The sequence below is a fragment of the Elephantulus edwardii genome, unplaced genomic scaffold (assembly GCF_000299155.1).
Source record: "Elephantulus edwardii isolate Elephantulus edwardi_28Jun2011 unplaced genomic scaffold, EleEdw1.0 scaffold00084, whole genome shotgun sequence".
Lineage (NCBI taxonomy): Eukaryota > Metazoa > Chordata > Mammalia > Macroscelidea > Macroscelididae > Elephantulus > Elephantulus edwardii.
The window spans coordinates 8364444-8378883 of NW_006399834.1; the positions used below are offsets into that span (position 1 = coordinate 8364444).

General features: G+C 35.7%; 1 protein-coding gene across 1 annotated transcript in view; it reads right to left on the reverse strand.

Annotated features, from left to right (window-relative positions):
* PRKD1 (protein kinase D1) overlaps window positions 1–14440 on the reverse strand; it is a 483556-nt gene that overhangs the window by 128929 nt on the left and 340187 nt on the right. Inside the window, exons 4-5 of the mRNA XM_006889992.1 lie at window positions 6436–6567; window positions 4913–5064 (exon numbers count right to left, since the gene is read on the reverse strand). Coding sequence (XP_006890054.1) covers window positions 4913–5064; window positions 6436–6567 — 284 coding nt within the window. The remainder of the gene's footprint in view (window positions 1–4912; window positions 5065–6435; window positions 6568–14440) is intronic.

The window sequence follows — 14440 nt, forward strand, 5'->3', positions numbered from 1 at the left end:
TGTGATCCACACAGTGAAAAGCCTTTGCATAGTCAATGAAGCACAGATAGACATTCTTCTGGTATTCTCTGCTTTCTGCCAAGATCCATCGTACATTAGCTATAATATCCCTAGCACTGTGACCTCTTCTAAATCCAGCCTGCACATCTGGCAGTTCTCTGTTGATATACTGTATAATACCATATTATTTTATTAATTGTGGCTATTTAATAAGCCAAAAGTCCTCCAACTATGTTCCTCATGAGAAGTTATCAACCATCTACTACTGACATTTTGGGTCCAATAATTCTCTGTTGTAGAGGGTTACCCTTTGCATTGATCTGTCAATAGTTCTTTATTGACAACTATCTGAAAACTTATAAAATAAAGATGATTTGATAATTATTTATAATGATAAAATATATTAGTCCCACTTACAGATAGAGCTACAGTTATTCTTGGTTGCCTCCTAATACTAGTGACAGTTTACAAAAAAGACAAATGATTGCAAAGTTTTCATGTCACAAATAAAATATATGTTGAATTTTCTTAAAAATGTACTTTAAAAAAATAGTTTACTGGACATATTTTACTGTGACAGTAGTTGACAGAAAATAATTTCCATGTGTTCTACCTTATTATAAATCTCTCAGAAGCATTAAATAAATCTGTGGTTCAATATGATGTTAAAAGTAGGTCAATGAGTAGAATTTACCAATGTCTTCTTAATTTGTGCTAATTTAGTGATTTTATTCTGAAAGTAGGAGTGCCATCCACTTCCTAAACAACTTGCCTCTGGAAACTCTATGGATTAGATAAATGTTGATAGTTGTAGAAGGGCTTCTGGCCTTTTGTTCATAGGGTCACAATGAGTTGTGCTGACTCGAAGGCAATCAACACCAACATACTGAAAACAGTCACTCAAGCAATGGAAAAGTCATATTGAGAGAACAGCCATATACATAAAATCAGTTGTAGGGAGCTGCCCATTGTATTGATCTCTGTGCTTTCTTTCTCACTACTGAATCCTTAAGTTGTGATTGCCTTAATTCTTCTTGGATGCCTTCAAATTATGTTTTGTTTCATTCGAGTAGTATTGAACAATGATGTGCTTTTCACCAAATATAGTATTAAAAAGGTTTTACTACTGTGGACATAAAATCACTTTTTATTAGATAGTCACTGTACCATTAAACTATACTTACTGATATGCTCTTTTCCAGAAATTAAAAGGGACATATTTATGGACTCCAAATAGACCTGATTAGGGGACGGTGATTTTGCTGTTACAAAGATTACCTAGGGAAGTACCTTAAGAAATCAAGAAATGGGTGTTCTTTTGTGGCAGACCACTATCTCCTACTTCTCTGTAATAGGATAAGGAGAGAGATGTGGAGTCATCACAGGCAAGCATGAAAGCATTAATGCATGTAGAACATGATTTTGAGAGCCAATGTGGTCACAAATATTATTTTCAACATCACTTCTCATTTAAAGGCTGTTGTTGTGTACTACAGAGTCAGAACTGACCCATAGCTGACCCTCTGGCAAGTTTGCAGAGGCCATTAATCGTGTTGGAGGAGACTGCCCATCATTCTCCATCGGAGCAGCTGTTGGAATAGAACTGTGTGCCTTTGGGATTGCACTGCAGCTTCTTGCCACTAGGCCATCAGAGTTCCCGCCATTTAAAAGTTACTCAGAGTATTTCAGACAACAGAGATGAACTACTGAATCACAAGTTTACAAAGCTTTTATTACTTCCTCTTTGCCTTCAATTTGATGCCTCTTATTTTCTTCTCTTTCCTATTGTTTTTGCTCAGACTTCCAATAAACTGTTTAATAGAAGTGGTGATAGTAGGCATGCTTGCCTAGTTCCTGTTCTCCAGGGGAATGACTTTAATATTTTGCCGGTGATAACAATGTTGGCTTTTGCATTTGTGCATACATTTTTCACTATTTAAGGAAATTCTCCTCTATTCGTATTTTGTTGAGTTCTTTAACAAGGAAGAGATGCTAGCTTTATCAAAGGCCTTTTCTGGAACAATTGTCAAGATCATGTGGTTCTGGTTCTTTGCTTTGCTAATGTGATGAATTACATTAACTTTTTTTCTTTTACTGGACCATCCTTGACTACCTGTTATAGGTTCCACTCGCATTTATTTTCATGAGAGAGTGGTCTATAGCCTTGACTACCTGTTATAAATCCCATTTGGTCATGGTGGATTATTTTTTTATATACTGTTGGATTCTATTGGCCAGGGTTTTGTTGAGGACATTTTGCATTTATGTTCATGAGAGATTGGTCTATATCTAATTTGCTATTAGGCCTATGTTTGATTCATAGAACGAGACTGGGAATATTAATTTTTTTTCTTTAGGAAAGTGTGCATCAATGAATGAATGAAAATCCAGCCTCTCTGTAAAATTATATTGAAATAACAATTTAAAAAACTAAAAACCCCTTATTAATATTAATATTTCAACAACATTTTACATTCAGTATAGCTGCATATCATAGATATCTTAACTGGACTCTACCACCTTTACTGAAAAACATGGCTAAAACCTTCCCTTTACAAAATGTAACTGAAAATTAATTTTAAAAAGCATTTTACTATGCAAAGTTGCATTGAACAATATAGGAATAAAACTCTAGTGCATTTTAATATTGCATGAAAAATCGCTAGTAATTAAAAGAAATAATATGATTAAATAAAAACTACTTGGTTCAAATAAAAAATTTGTGTTAAAGATTATAGTTAAAAAACTGACAGTCATGTAAGCATAATGATATTTTAATTGTGTAAAGCGGAATTAATACATATACACCTAAACTGTACACATGATATTATATATTAAATATGTCAGATGTGTACCTGTTGTTGTTGTTGTTGTTGTTGTTGTTAAGTACTGTTGTGTTGGAATCATCTCTTAGCTCAACTTCCAGCATGGAGGAGATTGCCCATCCTTCTTCCACGGAGCATCTTATAGATTCAAACCATGTGCCTTTGGGTTGGCAGCACAGCTCCTTACCACTAAGCCATCAGAGGTCTACAAATATGTCAGCTATGTGCGTGTGTGCTATATATGTTATGTTAAATTGAGATAAGTTAAAATTTTTAATGAATTATCAAAATCTGTACCTATTGCAATGATATCATTTTAGTTTGAAATTTCCGATTTCTAGTGTGGTATTAAATGAAAAGCACATTTCTTGATAAAATACAAAACCAAGATACAATTAATTTTAATTTTTTCCTACAAATTTGTCTTGATGTTTGTCCTTTAAACAGTATGTATGAGTCTCAGTGACTATACTTAAGAGGCAAGAGCAACTGCTCAACACTGTAAAAGTAGCTGCAAAATTCAAATTCAGTGATGAAATAGAGAAACTAAAATGAGATTTATTTATAAAAATCTCTGTATTTTTATTTTAGCACCATAAGAGTATCACTAATTTCAATTAGTACTAATTTATAGAATAATAAAATATACTATAAATACATATAAAAACCAAGGATGCTCTCTGATGGCCTAGTGCATAGAAAGGTGCACTGCCAGCTGAAGGGCAGGGTTTTAAATAAACCAGCTGCTTTGCAGGAAACAGATGGGAAATCTCCTCCCAAGGGATTTAGAGCCTCTGAAAACCCTGGGGAAGGTCAATTATATGTTGGCTCCGAGTTGACTACACATAACAGCAATAAAAACAATACAAACACAATACCAACACACACATAAATGTAAAGTCAGTAGAATCACTCACATGTATCCTGATATTTTTCCTATTTATTAGTGAATTTTATCAACCACATTTCATCTAGAGGTTCATTTAATGAGAGATTGAAACAGAAGTTATCCCATCAGAATAACAAGTATAGAATTTTTCTTTTAACACAATAAACATTAATTTGAGTTTTTTGTCTGGCTTACTTAGGTGATATAAAAATCATAGTAAAATATTTCCTAAATAAGGAAGTCAATAATACAACTTTTTAAGGATGTCTTAAACATTTGCTCCACTTCAAGAAGTTATTTATTTAACATAAGCATTTTGTTGTTGCTGTTGGATACCAATAAGTTGACTGATATTCATAGTGACTCTATAGACAACGAACCAAAACATTGCCATATCTTGCTTTATCCTCATGATCTCTGATACACCTATATCTTTTCTGTAATTAACATCTGCAAGAGCTTTATTAATACAAGTCATTGACTGTGAGGCATATGTGGGAATATTAAATAAAAGTGGAAAATGTCTAGCTTTAACTTCAAATTATTAAGTTTATTTCAAAATTAAGTCTATTTTAAATATTTCCTGTTACCAAAATGTTTGTTTTGAATATTTAGAAAATCCAAACTTCAATTTCTTAGAGAATATGCAAATCATTTGTGTAAGATATACATTTTAGAACTAAGGGAAAATTGAAGTTTTAAGTGCTATTTGTCTTACATAACTCTTCTACTATCTGTCATTTTGCTAATATACCTGCATATATACAAGTGGAACTGAGTATAAAACACTTTCATATTTCAGTAAGAACAAATTTTCTCTGGAGTAAGTATTCTGCCATTCCACTAACAATCTTCAAGTAAGAAATTTTTATCACTGGTTTCTCCATTGTTACAAAACGTGTTTTTAACATTAGCATATTATTGTACGCTGTCCTGGCCCAATGACCATGATGATCATCCACATCTTTTATTCATCATTTTACTAGGCTGGAAGAGAAAAGCAAACTCTGAGATTGTTGCAGAGCTGATGAAGTACTGACTGATCCACAACAGAAGCCCTGAAGAAACAGTTATTAACACTCTGGCTGTGTCCCTTCCCCCTGCCACCCCCAGCACACTGTTTTGGGTTGATACTGACATCATATTTTCCCACAAATTTTGAATGTAAATGAAGGGATTGATAAACAGGAGGCCATACCAGAAGGGGCTCATCAGGGGCACTTGTGGAGAGCTCGGTCGATGCTGTGCGGACAGTGCTGAGGGAAACATTCGAGAGTCTTCTCCTCCTCACGCCACTACAGTTGTTTGGGATTTTAAATGCACATCTCTTATGGTAATTTAGTCCACATCCTGAAAAGAGAAAAGAAAAACAGTTGTGGTAACACCACATGCTAAAGATTATTCCAGTAATAGGTTATAAATTATGGATTTTAAAAGATAGTAGTTTTTGTTTTCTGGAAGTGATGTGGAAATTAAAATTTTCTCTTGTACTCCTTCTGTTTTTCATTTCCCCAATTTATATGAGCGGTGATTAGAATTCTGATTCTTTTCAAAGAAAAGAGTTAGAAGGTCCACTCTGTCTTGTGTCAGGTCACAGGTTCTCTACTGTGGCTGCTGTGGCCAACGCTCCCATAGACCCTAGTCTGGATGGCACAAGAGTCTCTGGTCCTGAAGGATGAATTGCATTCTTTTGCTTGCTCTTTTCTGGTGGTGCAGTTCTTCCTATTCTGTTGCTAGATCGATTCAATTAAATGACAAGACTAGCCATTCCCCTTGTGGATTGATGAGACTACCTTTGTGGATAGGCTAACATGCCCAATTTACATATTTTTACCTATCCGTGTGGCAAAGTCAAATCCAAGGCTAGGAGAGCCATTTTGAACACTAAGCCCTTAATACTATATAGAGGAAATTGGCCATCTTCTATGAAGCAGCTGTTCGATTTGAACCATTGACGTTTCAGTTAGAAGCCTCCTATGTTCTGCACCATGCTGCCATATGTGTATGCCACATAAGGGCTCCTTATGTGTCACACAATAAGCCAAAATATCCCAACAGTTCACTTGAGGATGCAGAGTTTTTTTCTTTACCAGTTAATCAGGCATTAATATTCCTCCTCAAAAGACAGAAATTTAAAAACTGTGGTTAATTTCTTGATAATGGTGTCCAATTGCTTGGACACATTGGAGGGAATTCAAAAGACTGTCTCCCCATAAATCAAGAATGCGTATTATTAAGTTATAGCTTTTAATATTATCCTACGGAGTTCTACAAACTTGAATTATGCAGGGGGGAGAGAAAAATGCAGAATTGATAAGAAAAATGCAGGTACCAATTTAAATCTAGCACTCAATAGCTATATGGCTATGAATGCCTTTAATCTTCTGAATCTCAGCTCAGCAAACATTTAATAGGTGCCTACCATTACAATTACTGAGACATATCAGGCACAAATTTCATTTTCAGTCAGTTGCCAAAATATTACCATAATATATGGGAAGAAATGTGGAAAAAATAATGAGAATTGGCATTTTTCTAATCACAGCACAACTTCTACCTAATACGAATTTAGCTGGTGAAAAGAGAAAATTTAAAGAAATGAACTGAACAGAACAGAACTGGTGCACCCAAGGCACTTTGAAGAAAAAGAGGACACATGCAAAACATACAATACAAGTGAACAGTTCATGCATTCCTTGGGTAGGGAAGAGTAGAACTTACCTTCGCATTTAAGGCCCTGACGTACCAGTCCCCACAGCATTTCTCCACAGTGATCACAGAAAGCCGGAGCTCTGTATGAATGAACAAAGAGAGCGTGGGGACGGATCTGAAAGTCTTCAAAGGTGGCAGAAGCTGTAAAAAAAACAGTAATGTTGAAAAGGAAATAGATACTCTGATCAGTAAATACTTAGTATACAAACAGGATTATTTTAGGACTATTATCCACAGGTGTTTTGACTCTCAATCCAGGTGTCCGTCTCATAGTAGTGTCAGTTCTTAGCATCTCTAACTCTGTTCAGAATCTAACCATCCCATGATGAAAAGAACATGCATCCACCCTCTGGGCTGGCTCCCTTTTTCACCAGAGTGCCTCGGACCCAGGACTTCCAAATGGTTCACTGGGTTTGACCACCTGTTGAGAGTTTGCACTTCTGCAGTATGCTGAATCAGAATTTGTATTTTAACAGGATCCTCAGATAATTCTTGTTAAAATCTAGCATCCAATTCAGTTTATCTGAGGTAGAGATTAACAATTTCCATCAGTGGGTGAAACCTGAATGGTGCAGGTCAAAGTTCCTTCTTAGAATTAGTCACTGAATGTATTTAACACATATTTACTTTTTAACCTGAGTATGCAATGTAAGAAGGAGTGAATGAAGAAAATGAAGGCAATTGGTATCTGCCATGGTATGAACTACAGCACCTGTGAATCTTTATGGAAGTATATGGCCCCATCTTTTGCAATGAAGCAGGGCATTGGATTTGAAATGCCACTCTCTAGTTGTGAAAACAAAGTGTACAGGACAGTGATAAATCACATCTACAGAAATAATATTATGTTGACAGATTATATAAAATAAGGCATAACAAGAAGAGATTACACATTTTACTGTTCTACTTATTTTTTAAATATTTTAATTTTTGATGAAAAGGCAAATGGCATAACATGCTCTCATTCAATAGTTTCTTAACATAATGATAGTGACATAGGTCACATTCTTCATGTACCATCATTCTCCTTGTTCCTAGTTGTTTAACCCCTCCTTGATTACATTCCTAAATCCTCAACCTCTTCCTCTCTAGACAAGCTATTATCCATTTGGTCTTATGTAGATAATTGTTTAAAAGAAGGTATTACTCAAGGGTATTAAGTTTTTGTATAAAGAATCTTTACTTTTTGAGGTAATAATTTAGAAGATACTTCACAGGTATCAATTCAAGATTTCAAGAGTAACTCAGGGCCACAGAGTTAGGGACTCTGCTAGTTTCAGTAAATCCATTAAGCCGGGATTCATTAAGAATTTGCCGTTATGCTCTACATTTTCTCCTCTTCTGTTGGGATCTATCTATTGTGTTTCTGACTAGAATGTCCAGTAGTAGCTGGATACCATATGGTTTTTCTGATTTCAAAGTACAGAAGATGGTGGATCATCGTGACAATTAGTCCTACAGTCCATCTCCTCCTATCTGTTTTGCTCTGAATGAATAGAGACTGACAGTATGTCTTAGATGGCTTCTCATAGGCTTTAAGCTCTAGGAGGGAAAACACAAACTTTAAGGACTATATTGGACTGATTGACTAGATTGTCCTACAGGGTTGGAAGTAAAAAGGAAAGGAAAAAATTTTAGAGAAATGCTTGCTTTTTTTTTTAACCTAGAACAAAAAATTATTATTAGTTAGTCCAAAAACTATGTAATGTTTTATGAGTTCATTGCCAATGCTGCATAATATTCTATAGTTTATCTATTCATTCAATACACTTAATTTTTAAATAACTATATATTGCAATGATATTTTTGATATGTTGGGTTAAATATTTCTTTTACTTTCCAGTGTGGCTACAAAACAATTCTAAGTTACAAGCAGTTTGCATTTTTTTTTACAGAGGTACTACAGTCTCCGACATGGAAGGAACAACTGGGCCATAGATGTGCCAAATACCATAATGGCTACCCATCGTGGGCAATGTTTGGTGGAGCTCCCAGATTGATTCAAATTTGGAAGCAGGATTGGTGTCCACTTCCTAAACCACACGCCTCTCTCTGGAAACTATAAACTTGGAGAAATGATGACAATTACAGAAAGGCTTCAGGTCTTTTGTTCATAGGGTCAGTATGAGTCGTGCTTGACTTGATGGCAATCGACAAAAACACAACACAACAATGGAGTGATAGAGAGCTCTGGAGACATGCTGTTGTCATGTACCATTGAGTCAGAACTGATCAATAGCTGATGCTCCAGCAGGTTTTCAAAGGCAGTCGAATGTATGGGAGATGACTGCCCATCTTTTCCCTTGGAGCAACTGGTGGCTGAGAACTGAGTGCCTCTGGGTTGGTAGTACAATTCCTCACCACGAGGCCACCAGAGCTCTCTGTGGACATAGTCCAAAGTAAACTGTACTGCTCACCCAAAGGCTAGACTGTTCAATCCTCTTTAAAACCAGTGCCTTGTATAGCCATTGCTCTAAAGGAAAAAAAGAATAATCTATGCTAATCGTTTACTTTTAGTTTTCTCCTTTCCCCCCAAAAAAGTGAGCCCCCCTAGGATGAAACAACTATGACAATACTATGACTGTAATTAGTTGAATAATTACTGTAGTTTTCAAAATAAGTAACACTAGAATTTGACAATACAAATACAAGCTGCGCTCAGACATTTAAAACATTAATCATGAGGAATATAAATAATTATACTAAAGATTTTTCAATGACCAAACCCTTCCTGATTTATGTCAAGTAAGTTTGCTTTGTTTTTTTCTATCTTTTTTTTTTAAGACGGGATTAACATTCATAAGCAGTTAGCACCCTTGACTTAAGTTTAAATGCCGTATTTCTAAAGTTCAATTTTAATATTCTCCTGTTAATTTTAGGATAATTAAATGCATTTTTTAAAATAAAACCTACCAAGTGTAGTGAGGTTTAACATCCATTTGAAATCAAAGCACAACATCCATTCATAATGAATTTACCTGCTCTGCACCCTGGGGGAAATCAGCATTAGCTGAGTGTATGCATGCCGTCTTGCCTAATCACAAAATTGCACTTCAGAGATAATCACTTAGCACAGGAAAACAAAGTGAATGCAGTAATTCCATTTCATTTAAGCTTTGGAATCAAAATGGACGGATAAGAATAGGAATATTAAAGTGTCTAGAGAATCCAAGAGAGGAACAATGTCCTATCTATCTCTGTCATAATCATCAGCCGACCCAAATTAAAACCATATGACAGGGTGATAAACTAAGCACAATGAACCCCTTATACTGGTATTTATGTCTCCACTGATTTGCTCTATTCACAGCCTATTGTTATGCTCCAGTGTGCAGGAGAGGAGAAAATGACATGCTTCTCTTAGTCACTGAGCATTTCAAACAGGTAATTGAGCCAAAACCCCTAAGATAATCAGTGGTTCTTTTAAGGTTCATTATAAATTGTTATACAAAATAGAATAAACTGTTTGGTTAGTGTTACAGAAGAAATGAGGCTCCGAAAGCAAAATAAATCATCTTTGGAGGTCAAAATTATTTTTTATCCTAAAAGAAAATAATATCAGAATCTCTAAGTTTCTTTCTCTTTCCTTTCTAATGAATATCTTGGCAATTTCTCAGAGACATTTCTTCTTATGTAAGAGGCTACAGCAAATTTGAATTTATAAAGGATGAAATGCTTAATATTGGTAATCATCATCTTACTCAATTTTCGTTAAGAATTATATGAGGCATATATAACATTATACTAATTTTCCAGATATTAATACTGAACGTCAGAGAAATTAGAAAGTGTTACTTTATTATGTGGACTTGGACAACCCAGACGCTAAAACTATGTGTATTCTCTTAGCTATATTGTCTTAAATCACAGTAAACAAAAAGACAAACAAACAAACATATCATTTTTCTACCAATTTAATGTAATGTAAAACAAATTTTATGTGCAGAGAGAGTACCAGGATTCCACCCTCCTTATACGGCCATAGTGCATGATGGAGTACAGAACAAAAATAGATTTTTCAAGTTTCATCATACTAAAAAATAATCCAGGGATTAGCTTTTTCTTTGTTAAGAGTATGCAGTTAAGAAGTACGGTAGAGAAACAAAGTTAAAAGTGAAAACAAAGATAATTCTATTGGAAAAATATGTCCCCAAAATCTGGATAGGTCATATTTCCCAGGGAAGGGTGGTGTGGCCCCAAAACCTTCTCTTGTGGAGGTAGACATTATTAATACACTTCTCTTTATGTGTTTCTAACTAATGCTTTGTCTGACCCTAATCTCACTGACTCTGAAACACCTACTTTAATTGCCCTAGTCACTGAATCAGTCCATCTCATCTGGAGTCTTCCTCTCCTGCGCTCTCCTTCCACCCTTCCGAGCATGATGTCCTTCCCCAAGGATTGGTCTCTCCTGGCCACATGCTCAATGTGAGAGGGAGCTTTAAAATCCTAGTCTCCAAAGGGAAAATTGGTTTCACCCTCTCCAAGACAGACCTGTTTTTTTTCTTGGTGAACTATGGTATGTTCAAGTCTCTTTTCCAGCACCCCAAGTTCAAGGCATCAATTCTTCTTCTGTCATCCTTGGTAATTGTCCAGCTCTCCGATGCAAATCAAGTAATTGTGACTAAAAGTAAATGGATTTTAATAGTGGATCCAATTTAAACCAAATAAAATCCTTAACTTCAATCTTTTCTCTACTTTTCATGATACAACTTAAAACGTTTTCCCCTTTATGATGATGTATCTATTAGTTCTGTTGTGAGGATTTCTATTTCATGTTGGCATGTAATCCACATTTGAAAGCTTTGAGCTTCATTAGTAAGAGCTTCAAGTCTTTATCATTTTCTATCTTTAAGCAAGGTTTTGTCATCTGCCTATCCAATCCCAATGCCATGTTCTTCACATAGTCTAGTTTCTCAGCTTCTTTGCTCTTCATACAATTTGAATAGATATAATGAATGGACACAACCCTGATGCATACTTACCTGATTTTAAACCATGCAGTGTCTCTTTTTGTGTTTGAAGGACTGCTTATTTGTCTGTTTATAGGTTCTACAATGAGCAAAATAAAATGAACTGAATTTCCATTCTACTTTTTTTTTTAAATTGGCTTTTATTGAATTATGTTTTTCAGTTGTTTGGTACCTTCAAATCAACTACATAGCAACTCTGTGAACACCATACCTGAACTTTGCCCTAATATGGGTCATACTCATGCTCTTTGCCATTTGCAAGCCCATTGCAGTAAACACTATGCCAATCCATTCTGCTGAGGGTCTTTCTCTCTTTTGCTAACTTTGTATCCTTCTTAACATGACCTCTCTCCAAGGACTGGTTTCTCCTCAAAATATGCCCAAACTGAGACAAAGTTTCACCAGCTTTACCTATAAGGAGTAGCTTACGTTCATTTCCTTCAAGGTAGATTTGTTTGCTCTTTTGGTAATTGATAGCATATTCCGTACTCTGCTAATTCTACAATGCAAAAGTATCAGCTCTTCTTTGATTTTCCCTCTTCATTGTTGAATATTCAGATGCAGAGGTGGATTAAAAAAAATAATGGCTTGGATCAAATGCATCTTCATCTTCAAACTAACATCCTTGCTCTTTAGAATTTTGGAGATGTCCTTAACAGCTGGTTACTCCACTTAATGCATATTTTGATTTCTTGCTGCTACCAAGGGTGTTGATTGAAGATCCAAGTAATATGAAAGTGTTGACAATTTCAATCATTTCTCCATCTATCAGGATGTTGCATATTGGTCTAGGGTGAAGAAGTTTATTTTCTTGATGTCGAAATACAATCCATATTAAAAGTCTTTGATCTTTTGCACTAAGTGCTTTAAGTCTTCCTCCTAAATTTTCTGCAAGTAAGATTGTACAGTGGGTAGGGAGTTGCACTCCCAACCCAAAGACAGGTGGTTACAACTCATCAGCTGCTCCTTGGGAGAAAGATGGACAATATCCTCTTGTGTGATTTATATTGTTGTTGTTGATTGCCTTTGAGTCAAGCATGACTCATAGTGACCCTATGAACAAAAGGCCTGAAGCCCCTCTGCAACAATTGACATTTATCGAAGTTCATAGGGTTTCCGGAGGCATATTATTTAGGAAGTGGATGCCACTCCTGCTAAAACCCAAAGGAGAGTCACCAATAAGTCAGCTCTGATTAGACAGTAATGACATTATTTGATTATGTTGTTGCTAAGTGCCGTGAAGATGGAATCAACTTATCTCTGACCCTCAAGTAGGGATTCAGAGTCTGTAAATTGCACAAGATGAGACTGACCATCTTTCTCCTTTATGAAGAGGCTGCCGGATAATATAAAAGATCACCTACTTTTTTCCCCTTTTTTTACTATATGGAATCTTGACACTTAATTTTCTTTGATACAATGGGTAATTAGCATGAGTAATGCTAGACTGCCCATAAAGGAGAAAATTTATGTATGAGAAGAGCCCATCTCCATGCCATAGGAACTCAGGTGTGTGCAGTGCTTGTAAAGTTAAACCAGCACCTGCCAGTTGGTTGCTATCTCACTTTATATACACTCACCTATACTGAGGCTTCTTATTGCTTCTCCTCTGGTCTCATTCATTCCAAAACACTTTCATACCATATTCTCTCTTTATTTATATCCATTGCCCAAATTAACTGAAAATTTCACATTTCTGTCATAGCTGAAAACACCTCACATTATGTAGGTTTTTGTAGAAAAAGATATTGCTTTTGTAGAAAATATAAACACTGTCAACAATTTCAATTTATTTGGATCCACCATCAATCTACTTGGTACCAAGTCAGGAGATTAGGAGACATATGCTTTGGGAAAGTTTGTAGTTAGGGACAATTATTGAGGAGCACTGATATCAGTTTGAGAACTAAGGTGCACCTGATTAAGGCCATGCACCTGATTCAGTCACTTGCTCTACATCTGAGAGCTGGGCAATGAATAAGTATTAAAGAAAATGAACTGATGCCTTTAAGCTGCAGTGTTAAAGAAGAGTACAGAATATCGCATAGACTGCCAAAAGAACACATATGTCTTGAAGAGAGCGTAGCCTTAGCCTTCCTTGGAGGCAAAAGCCATAAAAGCTTCATCTCATACTTTGGGCATGTTGTCAAGAGAGGCAATTCCTTGGAGAGAGACATCATGCTTGGAAAGGTAGACGGATGGTGAAGGAGAAGAAGAACTTCTACCAGGTGGATTAACACAGAGACTGCAGCAATGGGCTTACATGTGTCAGAGATTGTGAGGATGGCACTCTGTTGGTCATGGGGTGCTATGAGTTGTACTTGACTTGATGGTACCTAACAATAACACAGTAACATAGTTTTTCAGCAGCAATAACAATCAGTATGTATTCTGAAACTTTCTATAACAATTTTAGCTGATGACAACTAGAAATGGTTTCTCTATCATTGACTCAAATTGGATAAGAAAACGCATCTCAGTATTATAATTTTAACTAGACAGGCATCATAAGTTCATGGTTGCCAAGAGAGAAAACACAGAATGTATTTAAATATGTTCATTAGACAGTCCAGAAAGTCCTGTGAATATAGACAGGCAAGGAAAAGGTATAGCTCCAAAATCAACGGAGAGGATCTGAAAAGCAATATTTTAGTAAGACAATAGCAAAATACTTTAATTGGAAAATGAAGCAGGATCTAAGTAAATGGATGCAACTGTACTAGATGAACTCTGATGAACTCCTATTTGAAAATGTAACAATGACATAAATGGGTATCACAGAGTTGGGGTGAACATAATAAAGGGCTTGAGCCAGAAAAACAAGCCAAGGAAAATGGTGAAGCTTTGTTGTTGTTGTTGTTGTTTTCCTAAAATTACAAGCCAGAAGAAAAGGACTTATGACTGTTTTATGCAGGAAGAATCAGGCAAGGATAGGTCTGAGTCATGGGAGAAAATAATGGAAACAGACAAAATAGAAAATGCTAAAATGTTCAATTACAATTCTGTTGCTATCTTAAAGCTAACAGAAAAAAATAGGAAGG